Below are 19,314 nucleotides of genomic sequence, written 5' to 3'. Positions count from 1 at the left end.
ACCACAATAAAAAACAACCCAGTTAAAAAATGGGCAAAGGACTTGAATAGACATTTCTCCAGATACATAAATGGTCAATAAGCACATGAAAAGATGTTCAATATCGCTAGCTCATTAGAGACATGCAGGTCAAAACTACAGTGAGATACCATCTCACATCCATTAGGAGGCTACTACCAGAAAGTTACAAGTGGGTGAGGATGTGGAGAAATTGGAATCTCTGTGCACTGCTGGTGGGAATGTAAAATGGTGCAGCCACTATGGGAAACAGTATGGAGGGCCTTCAAAAAATTAAAAATAGCACTAACACATGATCCAGAAATTCCACCTCTGGGCATATATCTGTTCAAGGAGGGTAGCAAGAAGACATGACCAGGTGGCAGGATGGGTTAAATAGGTGATGGGGATTAAGGAGAGCACTTGTCATGATGAGCACCAGGTGGTGTATGAAATTGTGGAATCACTGTATTGTACACCTGAAACTAATACAACACTGTCTGTTAAGAGAGAGAGAGAGAGAGAGAGAGAGAGAGAGGGAGAGAGAAGACATGACTGCCAGTTGACCTGTAAACTGGGCAAGGCAATTGGAGGCTCTCACCCCACTCTCACCCCTCTCTCCTATCCTTGGAATGTGTGTTCCACTTGCCATGTCTGCTGCCAGAAACTGCCCCAAGGATATAATCTCAAGATAGAAATGTGGTGTTGAGGCAATCTGGACTGGGTACATGACTAAACCCAGTTAAGTCCTCTATACGAACATTTAAAATTCCAGATGGCAGGTGTAGAGATCTATTCATCTTGTAGCTGCCCAAGACAAGCCTCATAGGTACGGTCCCTTGCTTATCAAATCTGCCACCTGCCAATCTAGACTATCTAGAGTGGTCTGCCTCTTTCTTCGTTCTCTCCTTGCCCTCCCTGGACTAGGGCTGGTTTCAGATTATACCCAGAAAGCTACTGAGGGACATTGCAAGCCAACAGTACTCAAAAGAGTAGAAAACAGGACCTTGAAGAGATATTTGCACACCCCTGTTCAACAGCAGCATATTCAGGACAGCCCCAAAGAGGAAGCAACCCAAGTGTCCATCAGCAGAGGAATGGATGGACAAAATATATATGATACATTGTATCTACGATGGGATATTATTCAGCCTTTAAAGGGAAGGAAATTCTGACACATGCTACAAAATGAATGAACTTTGAAGACATTATACAAAGTGAAATAAGCCAGTCACAGAAGGATAAATACTTTATGATTCCACTCCTATGAGGTACTCAGAATAAGTACTCACACTCATTGAGACAGAAAGTAGAACAGTGGTTGCCAAGGCTGAGGGGAAGGAAGACTACAGAGTGTTTAATGGGTATGGAGTTTCAGTTTTACAAGAGGAAAAATGTTCTGAGGTGGATGGTGGTGATGGTTGCACAACAATCAAAGGTACCTCATGCCACAGAACTGTATATTTCAAAATGGTTAAAGTGGTAAATTTAGTGATATATATTTTTTACCATAATTAAAAGAAATATATTTTTAAAAATTAAAAACGACAACATCTATTAAAAAACTATAATTATATCAAGTCAATCTTTAGCAGGAAGCTCTTTCTAAACATATAAAAATAAACAACACCGCAGAAATGCAAACAATTATAAGAGAATATTATGAAAAATTATATGCCAACAAACCAGGCAATCTGGAAGAAATGGACAAATTCCTAGAAACGTACAAACCACCAAAGCTGAAACAGGAAGAAATAGAAATTTGAACAGGGCACCTTAAGTCGGTTAAACATCTGCCTTCGGCTCATGTTATGATCTCAGGGTCCTGGGATCGAGTACTGTATTGGGCTCCCTGCTCAGATGGGAGCCTGCTTCTCCCTCTCCCTCTGCCCCTCCTCCCCTTGTGCTCTCTCTCCCTCTCTCTCACTCACTCTTTCTCTTTCAAATAAATAAATAAAATCTTTAAAAAAAAGAAAGAAAATTTGAACAGACCTATAACCCGTAAAGAAATTGAAGCAGTAATCAAAAATCTCCCAACAAACAAAATTCCAGGGCCAGAAGTTTCCCCAGGGGAATTCTAACAGACATTTAAAGAAGACTTAATACCTGTTCTTCTCAAATTGTTCCAAAAAAATAGAAATGGAAGGAAAACTTCCAAACTCATTCTATGAGGCCAGCATTACCTTGATTCCAAAACCAGACAAAAACCCCACTAAAAAGGAGAATTACAGGCCAATGTCCCTGATGAGCACGGATGCAAAAATTCTCAGCAAATATAATCCAACAGTACATTAAAAGAATTATTGACCACAATCAAGTGGGGTTTATTCCTGGGCTGCAGGGGGATTCAATAATCACAAATCAATCAATGCAATACATCACATTAATAAAACAAAGGATAAGAACCATACGATCCTCTCAATAGATGCAGAAAAAGCATTTGACAAAATACAGCATCGATTTTTGATAAAAACCCTCAACAAAGTTGGGATAGAACATAACTCAACATCATGAAGTCCATTTATAAAAGACCCACAGTTAATATCATCCTCAATGGAGAAACACTGGAAAGCTTTTCTTCTAAGGTCAGGAATAAGCCAGGGATGTCCATTCTCACCATTACTATTTAACATAGTACTGGAAGTCCTAGCCTCAGCAATCTGACAACAAAAAGAAATAAAATACATCCAAATCAACAAGGAAGAAGTCAAACTTCTTTGCAGACAACATAATACTCTATGTAGAAAACCCAAAGGACTCCACCAAAAATTGCTAGAATACATGAATTTAGCAAAGTTGCAGGATAGAAAATCAACACACAGAAATCTGTTGTGTTTCTATACACTAATAATTAAGCATCCAAAAAAGAAATCAAGGAATTGATCCCATTTACAATTATACCAAAACCCGTAAGATACCTAGGAACAAACCTAACAAAAGAGGTAAGAGATCTGTACTCTGAAAACTGTAGAATACTTATGAAAGGAATTGAAGAGGACACAAAGAAATGGAAAAACATTCTATGCTCATGGACCAGAAGAACAAACATTGTTAAAATGTCCATACTACCCAATGTAGTCCATACTACATTTAATGTAATCCCTATCAAAATACCACCAGCATTTTTACAGAACTAGAACAAATAATTCTAAAATTTGTATGGAACCACAGAAGGCCCCAGATAGCCAAAGCAATCTTGAAAAAGCAAAGCAAAGCTGGAAGCATCACGATTCCAGACTTCAGGCTATATTACAAAGCTATAGTCATCAAGACCATATGGTACTGGCACAAAAACAGACACATAGATCAATGAACAGAATTGAAAACCCAGAAATGGACTCACAGCTATATGGGCAACTAACCTTCGATAAGCAGGAAAGGATATCCAGTGGGCATAAGACAGTCTCTTCAACAAATGGTGTTGGGAAAACTGGATGGCAACATGCAGAAGAATGAAACTGGAACACTTTCTTACACATACACAAAAATAAATTCAAAATGGATGAAAGATCTAAATGTGTGACCTGAAACCATAAAAATCCTAGAGGAGCACACAGGCAGCAACCTCTTTGACTTTGGCCACAACAACCTCTTACTAGACATGTCGCAGGAGGCAAGGGAAACAAAAGCAAAAATGAACTATTGGGATTTCATCAAGATAAAAAGTTTCTACACCGCGAAGGAAACAATCAACAAAATTAAAAGGCAGCCTATGGAATGGGAGAAGATATTTGCAAATGATAAATCTGATAAAGGGTTAGTATCCAAGCTCTGTAAAGAGCTTATCAAACTCAACACCCAAAACACAAATAACCCAGTTGAGAAATGGGCAGAAGGCATGAATAGACATTTTTCCAAAGAAGCCATACAGATGGCTAACAGACACATGAAAAACGCTCAACATCACACACTCATCATCAGGGAAATGCAAATCAAAACCACGATGAGATACCACCTCACACCTGTCAGAATGGCTAAAATTAACAACACAAGAAACAACAGGTATTGGCAAGGATGCGGAGAAAGGGGAACCCTCTTGCACTGCTGGTGGGAATGCAGACTGGTGCAGCCAGCTCCACTCTGGAAAACAGTATGGAGTTTCTTCAAAAAGTTATAAATAGAATAGAATAAATATAAATAGAATAGGTAGTTATAAATAGAACTACCCTACGATCCAGCAATTGCACTACTAGGTATTTACCCAAAGGATACAAAAATACAGATTTGAAGGGGTACGTGCACCCCTATGTTTATAGCAGCATTATCAACAATAGCCAAACTATGGAGAGAGTCCAAATGTCCATCAACTAAAGAATGGATAAAGAATAAATAAAGAATGGACAAAGAAGAAGTGGTATATATGTGTGTGTATACACACACACACACACACACACACACACACACATATATATATATATATATATATATATATATATATATATAATGGAATATTACTCAGCCATCAAAGAGAATGAAATTTTGCCATTTGCAATGATGTGGATGGAGCTAGAGTATATTATGCTAAGTGAAATAAGTCAGTCAGAGAAAGACAAATATCATATGATTTCACTCATATGTGGAATTTAAGAAATGAAACAGATGAACATATGGGGAGGGGGAAGAAAGAGGGAAACAAGCCACAAGAGACTCTTAATGATAGAGAACAAACTGAGGGTTGATGGAGGGAGGTGGGGAGGATGGGCTGGGTGGGTGATGGTATTAAGGAGGACACTTGTGATGAGCCCCGGGTGTTGTATGTAAGTGATGAGTCACTAAATTCTACTCCTGAAACCAATATTGCACTGTACGTTAACTAGAATTTACATAAAAATTTAAAAAGAAAAAAATATATATTAAAATAAGATCTACATCAAACCAACACATATATGAGTAAAATTATAAAAATTTAATATGAAAGAAGTTTAGATTTTTTAAAGAAAATTGATCAATGGAGAGATACTTATATATCTAGTTGAAATACTTTAATATTTTTAAAATATCAGTTATTTTTAAATGAATTTATAGATATAAAGTAATTCCAATAAAAATCTGTGGTTTTAGTGCAAATTTAGAAAATAAATCTAAATTTCTTTTGGAAAAATTAATATAGCAGAATTGTCAAGAAATTTTTTTTGAAAAAGAAAGTTAATGGGGTGTGGAGCGGAAAAAAGTGTGTCTTATTTTTTTTTCCTGTAAAGCTATAATCATTAAAACATCATGGTGTTGTCACAAGAATAAATAGCTCAATGAGGTGGAACTGAAAGTCTAGGAGCAAACCTGAATATGAGTGGATATTTAACATATGATGACATTGAGATTTAAATTAGGTAAGTACAGAAGCTAGGACAATCGACTATTCAGAAAAACATTAATTCCAGACAGTTCAAATAGTTAAGCATGCAAGATGAAACTATAAAAGAATGAGAAAAATAATACAAAATATTTATATGATATTGGGGAGGGCAATGCCTTGCTAAGATTAAAAGCAAAGAAAAAAAACAAAAGCAAGAAATGGATGTTTCTTAAGAAAACTCCGAAATTTTTGAATGCCCATACACAAGTATAAAATTATTAAATGCCAATAAAAAAGATGAAAGTCAAGCAACAAACTAGGAAATATTTACAACAAATGACAAAAGATTAATATTCTTAATACATAAAGAGCCATTATAAATCAATATGAAAAAAGTATCATGGCCCTGAAAAATGAGTAAAGCTCACGGACAGTTCAAAAAAGAAGGATGAACACATGACTGGAACCATGTTCCTGCCCGCTAGCAACAGAGAATGCAAATTGAAACTGGGTACATTTTGATACATAATAAACGTGTATAAAGCCATAAAAATGCTTATGCAGTTTAGCCCTGAAATTCTACTATGAATTTACCCAAGGAAATGCCCATGTCTATGCAGAATTTTTTTTATAATAGCAATAGTTTGGAAACCATAGAAGTCTCACAAGAGGGAATGAGACTTTTTTTTAAATGATTGTATTTCATGTAGAAAATAAACCATTAGAAATAATGTTAAAAAATTACTAAGTGTGGTGCACCTGGATGGCTTTGTCGGTTAAACGTCTGCCTTTGGCTCAGGTCATGATCTCATGATCCTGGGGTCCTGGGATCAGCAGGGACCCTCCCTCTGCACCTCCCCACAGCTAGTGCGTTCTCTCAAATAAACAAAGTCTTTTTAAAAAATTACTAGGTGCTATGGAAAGATGCACCAGCTATAGCAGGGTTCCAAGAGGAACTTGATGGCACACTCACATGGGGATAAATCGAGGAGGAATGAATAAAGGGGCTGCTTACAAAGGTGAGGGCAGGGTAGGGGGACAGGTGTCGAAGTAACTGGGGGCTAGGAACAACAAACTGTCACTAGACCTCAGTGGCTTCGGGGAGGGAGGGCGGGGAGCACAGCAAGCTCAGTGAGGCACTTCGGATGCAGGATTTGAGGACACATTCACCCTCAGGGCTGTGCAAGGCACAGTGAGTACCTCCTTACCTGTTTGCGCCAGAGGCACCTGCCTCACCCCATGCTAGTCTGGCCCCGGGGGAGGGAGCTATTAAAGGAACCTAGAAGGAAGATCCTGCAGGAAAGTCTGCACGGAGAGGAGCAGTGTGACCTTTTAAGGGGGGGGGGGGCAGAGCAGCTCAAGGTGACCCCACAGAGAGGCTGCCTGAGAGAAATACCTGCTCTCGCTTTCCTCCCACCCTCTTATTTCCTGCAGGGCCTTCTTTCATCGGGCTCATCTGGAAGCCAGAGGACAAGGTGCCTTACAGTCGGCCTCTGGGACAGACCACAGGACAAAGAGCAGATCCAAGGGGCACAGAGACTTCCAAAGAACGACACAAAGTTAAGCAAAACAAGCAGGTTCCAAAGCAATATCTAAAATCCAATGCCTATTTTTTCATAAATTTTATTTAGGGTGTTACCTGGGGTGTAACATTACATTATAGTAGATTTTTAAATAGTTTTGCTTTTATATGTATTCGCTAAATTTAATGAAATAAGTGTCATAAAAAGAAAAAAAAAGAGAGAAACTTTCCACAAATCATAGGTTGTGGCCTTAAGAAGATGAAGTAAAAAGCCTGAATGAAAAAAGTCAAACTATTTACAGGGTTACTTTTGGGTAATGAGTGTTGATAGAGTGGTTATGTCTGGGGGGCAAGCGTTGTAGTTTTGCTTTTGTGTGTGTATCTTAATCCTTTTTTTCTTTGAAAATGTCCTAAAGTGAGAGTATGTCTTGCTCTCATAAATCCAGAAGCTATTCAGTAAGTAGATTGGAGAGAGTAGAATAGATGGGTATAAGATGGGGAGGAGAGAGAAAAGAATCTCCATAAACAGCCACCTGTCCTTCCTATGAGCTGACAACCCAAGCTCACTTATACTTACCTAATGTGTAAAATGATATGATTTCTCAAGCTCCTTTTGCTCCGAAATTCCTTTTAAAGAAGAAAACAAATCTTATCTAACAGACCTCATAACTTGCGACCACAGTCATGAGACAAGGCCGACCAATGCATGGCTTAAGTTGAGCATGAACTTGGAGGAGGAGCTGGGAGCGCCACCTCCCTGCAGGCCTGGGCATTACAGCTGACCGCTAAGGGCCCTTTTCCGGGCTCCAAGACCCGCTGCCCTCTACCTGCCTTCTCACAGAGGCCATATGTTGACCTTCTCTTCCTTCCCTGGCCACTTTGAAACCCAGCTCACTGTCTTCTACAGTCTCCTGTCTTCTAAAACTACAACGCTTGGGATGCCTGGGTGGCTCAGTCGGTTAAGTGTCTGTGTCTGCCTTCGGCTCAGGTCATGATCCCAGGGTGCTGGGATCGAGTCCCACATCTGGCTCCCTGATCAGTGGGGAGTCTGCCTCTCCTTCTGCCTGCCACTCCCCCTGCTTGTGCTCTCTCTCTGACAAATAAATAAATAAAATCTTTAAAAAAATAAAAATAAAACTACGCTTGCCCCCCAGAAATAACCACTCATAACTCTATAAACACTCATCACCTAAAAGCAACCCTTGTAAATATTTTGACTTTTTTCACCCAGGCTTTTTATTTCATCTTAAGGCCACAACCAACATATGATTTTTGGAATGTTTCTTGTTTTTCTTTTTACGACATTCATTCTATTAAATTTAGCAAATATATAAAAGCAAAAACTTGGGTTTTGACAACCTCCACAGTGTGTTAGAGGTATTTTCACTGAACAAGGTCAATTGGTTACCTCAGTATTACAGCCAATATAGTCCAAAGGACTGTTTCTCCCCAAGTCTGTGTTGTACTTTCTTATGTGTGAGTTAGCATTCACAAGTGTGAGCCATCCAACACTATGGCTTCCTGGTTCCTCGACTGCCTCACTTTTTAAGGGCTTAACCTCTGTTCTGTCTCTACCACCCACTCCTCAGGACACACTTTGAAGCTTCCCTTCACCCAGAACTGTTGCATTTCTGCAATCTGCCCCCTCGCATCCCTGCTCGGCCCATCCTTCTGGCTCTCCCACTCAGCCACTTCTTCCCACTGCAGCTGTTTCTTGGCCTCACGCAGTCCATCAGTCCTGCGCATGGCTTGTTTTCTGCTACCGTCATGTCCCTCCTTCCAGCTCAGGCTCCTCAATCTGCAAACACCAGCTCGATGCCATTTTTTAAAAAAGATTTATTTATTTATTTGAGAGATAAAGTGGGGGGAGGGGCGCAGAGGGAGAGGGAGAGAAACTTAAGCAGATTCCCACTGAGCAAGGCGCCTGACTCGGGGCTCCATCTCACGACCCTGAGATCAAGACCTGAGTGGAAACCAAGGGTCAGACGCTCAACCAGTTGAGCCATCCATGCGCCCCAGCACTTAAACATTCTTAAGCTTCCTCCACCTATAAAAGGTCTCTTTTAGTAGATGCCCCCTCTGGACTGAGGCATCCAATCCCAGCTGCTGGAATTCCGGGTGGCTGCCGCAGCTCACAGCCAACGAACGCCCTGTCTGGGAATTGCCAAAGGGAGCTGCCCGGCCTCAGGTGACACCCATTCCCTGGGGCAGGCCACACCCGATGACTGGTGGGTGCTGGGGTATTTGAAACAATCTGGAGTTGTTTTAAGTGGATAGGGTAAGACATACTGACATGCAGAGGACTGTCACGAAGGAAGAAGTTTATACTCGCAGATCCCTAGAAACAGGCGGTAAGGCATACCACACAGGCGGGCACATGGGGAAGTGCAAGTTTCCATCAGGAGGCAGAGGGCTCAAGGGGAAAATAGGGGGAAATGTGGGCGGTAACCTTTACTACGGCTGCCATGGGAAAGGCGATGCAGGGCAGTGTAACAGGTTTAAGATTGGCTAGTTGGAATCATTTTATGGACTCTAGGATATAGGGGCTGTCCCTAGTCATTTGGTGCCTGACCCTGAGGTGATTAGGGCGGGGGTAGTGCCCCTGAGTGTAAGAACCCTTTAAGAGTCCTGTCAAGATGGCGGGTGAGGGTCTGGACTCTGGAATGGTTGGTTTGCATATGAAAGTCACGCTCACAGGGAAGGCATTTGCTATCTCTAGGAATTAGTAGCCGTGCCAGGGGCAGTCCCTCTAGGATCAGCAAGATGTTAAAACATGGGAAAATACAGGGGCACCTGGGTGGCGCAGTCATTAAGCGTCTGCCTTCTGCTCAGGGCGTGATCCCGGTGTTGTGGGATCGAGCCCCACATCAGGCTCCTCTGCTATGAGCCTGCTTCTTCCTCTCCCACTCCCCCTGCTTGTGTTCCCTCTCTCGCTGGCTGTCTCTATCTCTCTCAAATAAATAAATAAAATCTTTTTTAAAAAATGGGAAAATACAGCAAATAAAGAGGCATGATTAATACGGGGGTAAAGGCTCAGACCCCCCTTGCCCTGATTCTGGAACAACTATGAAGGGCTACCCTAGCACCACAGCTCCCAGAAGGCTCTGCCCAGGCCTTTGGGTCACTGTGCCCAGCTCCCGCCTCTGCTCCTCGTGCCGCGCTGCCCAGGGAACCGCTGCCAACTAACCCTCATCTCAGCCTCTGCCTCCCAGGGAACTGACCCAAGATGGTCTCTGTCGCTCCCACAGCCCCCCAACCGCCCCCCACCTCTCTCTTTCCTTCACAGCTAAACTTCTTAGAGGCACAACCTCTGCTCCCTCTTTCCACGTGTACAAATCCACAGCCACACCTTCTTCTCGGTGGTTCTCAAACTTCAGCCTGAATCAGAGTCATGCGAGGAGGGTTTGTTAACACGCAGACTGCAGGGCGGCACAGCACCTCCAGAGCGTCTGAGGGGCGGCCGCAGTCTGCTCCCCTAACATTCCGCCATGTTGGAGAAGCCCCCGCCACAGCAGTCCCCCAGTTCTGTCAGCAGGAAGTCCATACTTCCTAAGGCTCTTCAGGAGGGGGTGGCTGTTTGCTCTGTCAGCCTCAGCTCTCACCAGGCCTTTCTCACTGTCATCCAGTCACTGCCATAGTTGTGCTTTCTCCTGGAGATATGCTGGCCCTGGTGCCTCTGGGCCTTTGCACATGTCTTGTTTGCTGTGTCAGGTGCTTCCTCAACACCCTGACTTCTTTCCCCTGCCTGGCTAGCCCCCTTTCAGCTTCCTGTCTCTTTTCCAGTCACTTCTTCAGGGAAGTCTTGATTATCACCCAGTGAATGGAAAATGAATAATGGCGGAAGCACTGTTCTTTCATTATAGAAAAGGCAAAGGGAGAGTCCTGTGGGGAGTGCTGGGCCACACTGGTGGCTCCCCAGGAGGACAGGAGGGTGGAAGAGGCAGTGTCACCCGCAGGAGGAGGGGTGACACAGCAGGTGCTCTCCTCTTCCTTAAGCTTCCTCTATCCTTGAACTGACAAACACAGACTTGTCCCGCTCTCCTCAGTCCCCTCAGCCCACCCCCTGCACCAGCTCTCCCTGGGGAGTCACCCCCCTAACCCCTCACACCCTCCACCCCCCGCTCCGGTCTGGTGCTTCAGCCAGCTCTGGTGGGAGTCATGTGATTGCTTTGGTGTGCATGACAAGCTCCCCAGAGTGATGCTTTGAGGGGTGACCTTGTTGTCCAGGACAGAACCCGCTCCTTGCAAGCTTGCTGATGTCTGTAAGGGTTGGGCTGCTTCCCGGGCTTGGGGGTGGGGGCGGGGCAGGGGTGGGGGCAGGGGTACCCTCCCTTTTTCTCCACAGATACCTGGCCCCCATTTTCAGGTCCGGGTTACGTAACACCTGAGGAGAGCTACGCTCCCCGGTCACCCACACCTTTTCCCTTTCGTGGAGCGCTTCACAGGCGCAGCTGTTCTCAGAGAAGGTCTATTTTGGGAGCTGTTTTCATCTGACCTATATTAAGCACAGTCACAAGGCAGAGGCAAGTGGCAGGGTGCAGGGTGGCCTGCTTGCTCTTTGTGCTCCTTTAGTGTCACGGGTGAGAAAACCAGACAAGCCAGTGCCTACAGCTCGGGAGCTGAGACTTGGGTGGCCTGGCATCGGGCTACCGAAAGCTCTAGGCTCGGACGGCCCCCCTGTAATAGTGCAGGACTGGGCTGTCCCCACCCCCATTCCACAATTCTGGTTTGTGTCCCCCTGAGGCCCCGCCAAAGACAGCACTTCAGTCACTGCAGGGGTGGTCAGGGAGACATCGAGGTTCCCTGCAGGCCCAGAATTTACCAGGCGGGGAAGAGTCTGGGCCCGGGAAGTGCCGCCGGTAGAGTTTTAATTGGCCATGGAGCCCCTCAGCGGGCAATTGTTTTTCCTGGGTTAATAATTAAATCACATGACCAGCAGGGGGAGAGAAAGGGCTGCTGGGAGCCATCTGGCCCAGGTGGTGGGCGCCAACAGGTACTCCGTGGAGTCCCCACCGCTTCGAGGGCCTGTGGAGAAAATGACAACCGAAGTGATTCGCCCACTAAGTGTCCCGTTTGCCCCTCCTCAGTGGGGGCGTCTCCCGCACCGCTGTTTTCTCCCTGGGGGCTCTTCTGGTCTCGCTAGAAGCAGAGGCCCTGTTCCAGGGTCTAAAGCTCCGCTCCACAGCGCCGACCCCGAACTCCGGCACCTCCTCGCTCCTGCGGGTCAGGCCCATGTCTCCCAACGGCTGTTCCGCTGATAAATCCCGTGCAAAAATCCAAAGCAGAACTGCATGCCTCCTCCACGCTCAGCTCAGCCCCCACCCGAGGACACTGCTGTCGGCCTGGTCTTCCATGGGCCCTGCACCGTGTCTGCCTTTGGGGGACAGAATGGACACGGATGAGGACTTCTCGGGCCAGCTGGGGGGATGCTGATGTCACATCCCCTCAGAACTGCCTGGAGAGAATCCTGGCCTCGTACTGCGCAGCACACATCAGGGCTTCTGCTCCCGCCCTTTGCACCCAGTGAGTGAATGGCTTTCCTCGAGATGCTGAGTGTCGTGCACACCAAAGTGACCACATGAGTCCCACCAGAGTTGGCTGGAAGCAGCTGAGGAAGCGGGGAGGCCATTATCCCGGGAGAGTTGGGGAGGAGGGGGAGGGACAGAGAGAGGCTGTGGCAGCTGAGGTTAGCTGTGTGAGCTAAGTGCAGAAGTGAAAGGAACTTAGAAAACTTGAGTTTGGGTCTTGAGGGACCGAGGATGGCGGAGAGAATGGGTAGCACATTCTAGGCAGGGACACAGGTAGGGTACGGCAAGGCACATCCCTCACATGGGGCACATGGGATGCTCTGAGAACACAGCGAAGAGGGGATAGGAGAAAAGGGGAGCCGGGCTGAGGAGGCTTGGATTCAAAGGTGTCCTCCCATCTGGGTGGCCTCTTTCCTTCCTCTGATCTCTCTTCCCAATTCCTGGGGCATGATGAGCCCTGGCCACCCCGTCACCCCAGGGGGCTCTGAGGTGGGAATGTGGAAGCAGTAAGACACTCTCTGCAGGCCGAGGCAGAGACAGTGGCAGACAGAGGACTGCAGACCACCCAGCGGGTCTCCCAGGGCGAGGCCTCCTCTCTCCAAGGGCAGGAGTGCTTGGGAGGTGGGGAAGCCAGGACAGAACGACCAAAGGATCCTGAAAGCATAGCCAAATAGAAGCAATGGAGAGATTTGAGAAGAAAAGTCCATTTTGCTTCATTAAGGAATAAAGAAAAGGCAATATCATTCTCTACTCAATGAAATACCAAAAAGAAAAACAACGGGGGGTGGGGAGAGGAGGAGGGAGAAATCCCAAGAAGTATCATTATCAGCTAGGGTAAATGCCAGAAGCATTGTTTCTGTTGATATGGCATAATCTTTTTCCAAAGACAAAATACATATCAAGATGCAAGCATTCACTATTTGACTCAATTTCCCCTCTCTCAGCTAAGTTAGAACTGCCCCAGTGAAGAAATAAAGGCTCCTTGTGCACTGAGCACATGCTATTCAAAGGCAGGAAAATGACTTTCACCTCATAATACCAGCACTTCCTTCAGCACTTCGCTCAATAAACATTTGCTGAAAGACCAAATTTGCAAGGAAAGAAGCTCCTTGACAATTACAGGTCACCTCCAGAAGAACTGGTTAATTCCATCATGGTATTATCCATTGTTGGTATTAGGCAGCTGCTAAAAAGGTATGGATTTAAAAAGTAGCTGTAAAAGATATTTGGGGACAATTCAGGAACTCTGAGTACCAAGTTGGTATTAGATGATATTGGAGAGTTTTTTTTGTTTTTGTTTTTTGTTTTTTAAGTAGGCCCCACACCAATGCGGGGCTTGAACTCACAACCCTGATCAAGATCTGAGGTGAGATCAAGAGTCGGATGCTTAACCGACCGAGCCGCCCAGGTGCCCTGATATTTGAGAATTTTTGTTAATTTACTTCAGGGTGATGATGGTTTTGTGGTTATTTATGTAGGAGAATGTCCTTTTGGAGGAAATGCGTGTCGAAGTATTTCGAAGTGTCATAACGTCTATGTAGGGGCCAGGGATGGCCGGCCACCCTAAGATGGGCCGCTTTAGCATGAAGATTATTTTGAGTTAAAAGCAATCAAAACCCAGCAGATTCAGGAAAAGCTCTTTCCTCCCCCTCAACTGCCTAAAAAGAATTTAGATAGAGACCTGCTCCAGGAAGAGAGCTGTCACCATAGAGAACTACATTATGATGCGTGCCGGGTGTGGTGGGCAGGGAGCAACCTTACCAAGGCCGGTCTGATCCATGTCCTGTGTGTTCCGTTGTTTCTGAGGGGCCCCACACACACTAGTTGACCGAACATTTGCTCTTTTTCATCTTCCTGTGAATTGCATTCCTCCCCTTTGAAGTCCCAGACCCCTACCCCTTCTTCTAAGTCTCTGTGACATCTGTTCCTTATTTTGTCTGCCCGTCTTTGGAATGCCATGTCTGTGTGGATTCCCTGTGTATATGAAATAATGTCAGTTTGATTTTTTTTTTTTGAAAGAGAGATTGAGAGTGCCCTCACATGAGGTGAGGGAGGGGCAGAGGGAGAGAGAGAGAGAATCTTAACAGGCTCCACACCCAACACAGAGCCCTATGCGGGGCTTGATCTCAAAACCCTGAGATCATGACCCTGAGATCCTGACCTGAGCTGAATTCAGAAGCCACCCAGGCACCCCATCAATTTGATCTTAGTCCAGCTAGAAGGACCTTGTAGATGTTGCTCCCCAACATCTACAAGTTATTTTGAAAAGTTTTGGCCAAAAAAACAAGCATGAAAACTGTTAACAAATTGTTAAGTCTAGGTAATGGGAATGAGTATTTTTTGGATTATTTCTTTTCAATTTTTCTCTGTGTTTGCAAACATGCACAACAAAACATTTAAAAATATTATGTATATCACACAACACAACATTTAGAATCAAGAAAAAATCTAAGATTGATAAATAAGCAAAAAATGTATAAAAAGCATATAACATGAAGATAATAGAACGGAAAACAATTGTCACTCTGGTGTTGAAATTACAGAAGATATCTTTTACTTAACTACCTGTTACGTCTTGTTATCTTTGAAAAGCATGTTTAAAAGTTATTTGCAATAAGCAATTCACTGCCTAACTTCCTATAGTCTTTACATATTGTCACGATATATCCACATACACGTAAACCTACTTTATTAGTCTTTTATGCACCAAGTTATTTAACATACCAAGTTGCAACTTTGTGTTAGCTTTTATCACTGACCCGTGGGATGCGATAAAACAATTAAAATACTGCTTGTACTTTACGAAAAAAACTACCCACATTTATTGCTTTGGTGACATTTTACAAGTGAAGGGAAAGACCTAGCAAAATATTTCCTTCCTTCTGTCCTACTCTTCTTCCCTCAACATTAATTAATTTGCTCATTATTTTGATTAATAATTACTTTTTTGGTGGGGCACCCGGGTGGCTCAGTTGGTTAAGCATCTGACTTTGGCTCAGGTCATGATCTTGGAGGCCTGGGATCAAGCTGGTGGCGTTGGGCTGCCTGCTCAGCGGGGAGTCTATTTCTCCCTCTGCCTCAACCGTCCCTGCTTGTGCTCTCTCTATCAAATGAGTAAATAAAATCTTATAAAAAATAATTACATTTTTTGCTTCTCTTCCCCCACCCCCTGTCAAAAGATATTAACGTACTTATTTCAAAAATCTGGAAAATACTAAAATATACAGAAAGAAAAATTTAAGACCCTTATTTTCAACATCCAGAAATAACCAGTTTACATTTGGTGATATTTCTTTTCATCCTTTTTCTCCTGTACGGATTTTTCTTGATTAATTGAGATCATGCTGATAAACAATCATGTGTCCGTGTGAGGGATGTGTGTGTGTGTGTGTGTGTGTGTGTGTGTGTGAATATACCATCTTATGAATATACCATCATATATTTAAAACTTCCCCTGTTTTTAAGGCACTTTGGGCTCTAGACTGCATGTTTTTCTCCCCCACCCACACCCAAATGCATCTTTTGAAACCTCATTCTCTCTCTTTTTTTTTTTTTTAATTTTATTTATTTATTTGAGAGAGATAGAGACAGCCAGCGAGAGAGGGAACACAAGCAGGGGGAGTGGGAGAAAAGAAGAAGCAGGCTCACAGCAGAGGATCCTGATGTGGGGCTCGATCCCATAACGCGGGGATCACGCCCTGAGCCGAAGGCAGACGCTTAACCGCTGTGCCACCCAGGCGCCCCCTCGAAACCTCATTCTCAATGTGATGGTACCTGGAATTTGGAAGAGGGGCCTTTGGAAGGTGAATAGGTCATGGGGGTGGAGCCCTCATGAATGGGATTAGTGTCCTTATAAAACGGACCCCGGAGAGATCCATTCCACCTTTGACCATATGAGGCTACGGAGAGAAGACTGGTGTTTATAAACCAAAAAGTAGACTTTTACTAAATCTCCCAGCGTGTTGATCTCGAACTTCCCAGATTCCGTTACTGTGAGAAATATTTTTCTGCTGATTCTAAGCCCCAGCTTATGGTCCTCTGTTCTAACAGCCCAAATGGACTAAGACAGTGTTTTTCCTTTGTTCCCCCTCCCCCCAAACTACCACTGTTATGATCATCCTTCACATAAATCTTTTCCTGACTTCTGATTATTTCCTTAGATTTTGTTCTTAGAATTTTCTTGGGTCAAAATATATGTGTTCCTTTAATATATAAATTCCTTCATATATATGTAAAGAGGGGAAAAGAACTTTTCCTCTGCCTCTTAGGTTTAGTAGCTGAGGCCTGCAAACTAAACCAACAAAAGACAGAGTAACAGGGGACAAAGGTTTTTTGAGGTCCACATGGAAGCCAACAATGAAGGAGCTGGCTTATTAAATGGTTTAAGTAAAAGGCTTCTGTACCTAACTTGTGAGGGAAAAGGGAGGGAGGGAGAAAAGGCTTCTGTGGGAAGAGTAAACGAGTTTTTTAGGAAAGACAACGGATTTTCAGAACATTCTCTTTCAGAGATAAGAAAGTTTGTGATGATGTTTGTCTGACAAGTATGAGTTGCCTTTCTGTCTCCTTCAGGGCTGTACAAATCCCCCAGAAAAGAGATTTGGGGTGGGTTTTATTTGACCTATTCTGGAAATAGATCTGCCCTGAAGAAAGAATTTGTGGCAGACTTACTTCCCAGAACTTTCTGCTTTTAGTCAAATAAGGGAAGCTCTGAGAAGCCTTCTTTCTGCAACTGTTGACTCTCAAACATCTTCATACATTAAATAATCTTTTATTTTAAATAATCTTTATACCACCTCGGGGGCTCACATATACCATCTGATTGTTTTTCAGAAATGTTGTACTAATTTATACTTCCATCAAGCAGCGGGAGTCGAGTATCATCATTTAAAAAAAATTCTTACTGATTGGATAGATAAAAATTGATCTAATTTTTGCTTTCTAAAAATAACTGAGGTTAAGCCTTTTAAAAAATGCTCCCATATTTACTTCCTTTATAAAAATGAATTGTATTTGTGTGTTCTTTGCCTATTTTATTTGCTAAAAAAACTTACTGGTAAATAAAAATCCTTCAGGTTTTAAATGCCCAATTGTTACATTAGAATATTTATGAGCACAAACAGTGAAAAAAATTGTGTATTTATCTTACCAGTGTGAAGAGAAATGAGAATTCATTTAATCGTCAAATTCCTTAATAATTCTGAAAAACAGAAGGGTCAGCCCATTTCATCAGGACAATTTTGGTTGTTATCCTAGCTATCTTCAAAGTGAAAGTCTGAACTAATGTCCAATACCAAGTTTTTTTAAAAAACAAACTCTGTGGATATTTAAAATTAGAGCTCCAAATTCCAAGGAATCCAATCTTCTAACAGCTTTGTGTGACGTCCCAAATACTTAAATCCCAAATTACAACTTTGGGTTTCTGCTTGATTACATGAAGTGCATCTCATCCCAAAGCTATGACCCCAAAACAGCACCTAGCATTCGTCCAAATTTCCCATTTTTAACATTCCCTTTTAGCCATAGGTAATCAAAACACTAAATGGCCCTAAGCTGCCTCTTTCAAGTGTAAAACCTTATCTGCAGAGATTGAAGCAAAAAAATTTGTTCACGACTTTTCCGATTTTAAACTACCTACTGATTTTTCTCTGAGATTTAGAAATGTCTTTTTTAGAATTCAGCTGCTGCATATATAAAAGGTCTGCTTGTGGGAATGTGTTTTTTCTTTCCGATCTCATTTCCTATTGTACAAGCTAATCGCCCGTGCCTGGCACCGCGCCCGCCATAACTAGTTCAATAAATGTGGCCTGGAGCTGGTCCGACCACTGATAAAAAGCGAACCATCTTTTTAACGCTGGTTGTGCTGATAATTATTTTCAAACCCTTGCTGAACTGTATGGCTGACTGAAAGAGACCTCATTCCCCAATGGGAGCCTCTGGAGCCGCAGTGACCTCCCCACCCCCACCCCCTTCTTGGCTTCCATGGAGCCTTGTGATACTCTCCTCACTAGGGCAGGCCCTTCGAGATTGTTCCAAGTAGGCTGGTTTTGAAAGCTGAGTCTTTTGCCAACCAGATTCATTTGAATCAGCCACCGTCCCTGCCAGGAATTCACAGCTGGAGCTGGAGCTGGTGCGGGCTCCTCCTGTTGGGTGGGGGGCAGGTGGGGGGAAGGGGAGGTAGGATGAAAAGGGACAAGAGGTAGGTACGGACTGTGCAGCTCCTTTCTCCTCCTACCTGCCCCCAAAGCAGCTCTTGTCTGCTATCCAGGGGTTGCAGAGCGAGCGGTAGGCACACTCTGGCTGGCGTGCTCTTGCGGGGAAATGTCGGGTTCTCCAGAGGAGCCTAAGCTCGGCCCTGAGCCCAGTCAGCTGAGCTCCAGCTGCAGCAGCACCGTGCTGCTCAGCCCAGGCAGCCCAAGGTCTGAACCGCTTCACGCTCAGGCACAGCGGGCCCTTCGCTCTCAGAGGCCCCGGTCCGTAAATGGTGATGTCAGAGGCTAAGCACTGAAGCCCGCCCAGGCATTTGTGCAGCAGAACTAGAAGAGAGAAGCCTTCCATTGCTCCCAGGGATCTCTGGCTCTGTCCTCCCCCCATTCCACCGAAACCACGTGCAGGAAAACTTAGAGGCTACTGGTTTGGGGCTCTTACCTCTGTTCCCATCATGCAGGCCAAAGGAGGCCCTGGGCAAGATGGCAATGCTTGTCTTGGAAACTCTCCCCAGCCTCCTGGCCTTTCCACTTGTTGGTGGAAGCTCTGCTCCAGTATCTCCTCCCAGCTATCCACTGCCCCTTCCTGCCACTCCCTCATTCTCAAGTCTTTCTGAAGTACCGAGGCAGAACTACCTCACAAACTAGACTCTAGATTCTGTGCAAACTCCAATCCATTGGTATAGGTACCATCTTTCTTGTGAGGCACGTTCTGGTCTCGGTTTAGAAACAGTGAGTACCAGGATTAGCTCAGTTGATCAGCTCTCCCTG

The 19,314-nt window shown here is 44.1% G+C and overlaps 1 protein-coding gene across 1 annotated transcript in view; it reads right to left on the bottom strand.

The window, feature by feature from the left end:
- Positions 1-19,062, bottom strand: part of PEBP4 (phosphatidylethanolamine binding protein 4) — a 242,361-nt gene extending 223,299 nt beyond the window's left edge. Inside the window, exon 1 of the mRNA XM_008702074.2 lies at positions 18,986-19,062. Within this exon, the coding sequence (XP_008700296.2) occupies positions 18,986-19,000 (15 nt within the window). The 5' untranslated portion in view covers positions 19,001-19,062. The remainder of the gene's footprint in view (positions 1-18,985) is intronic.
- Positions 19,063-19,314: the final 252 nt, after the last annotated feature.

The sequence above is a fragment of the Ursus maritimus genome, unplaced genomic scaffold (genome assembly GCF_017311325.1).
Source record: "Ursus maritimus isolate PB19 unplaced genomic scaffold, ASM1731132v1 scaffold_11, whole genome shotgun sequence".
Taxonomy (NCBI): domain Eukaryota; kingdom Metazoa; phylum Chordata; class Mammalia; order Carnivora; family Ursidae; genus Ursus; species Ursus maritimus.
The sequence above is the reverse complement of the archived record's forward strand: the minus strand, read 5'-3'. Positions and strand labels throughout refer to the sequence as shown.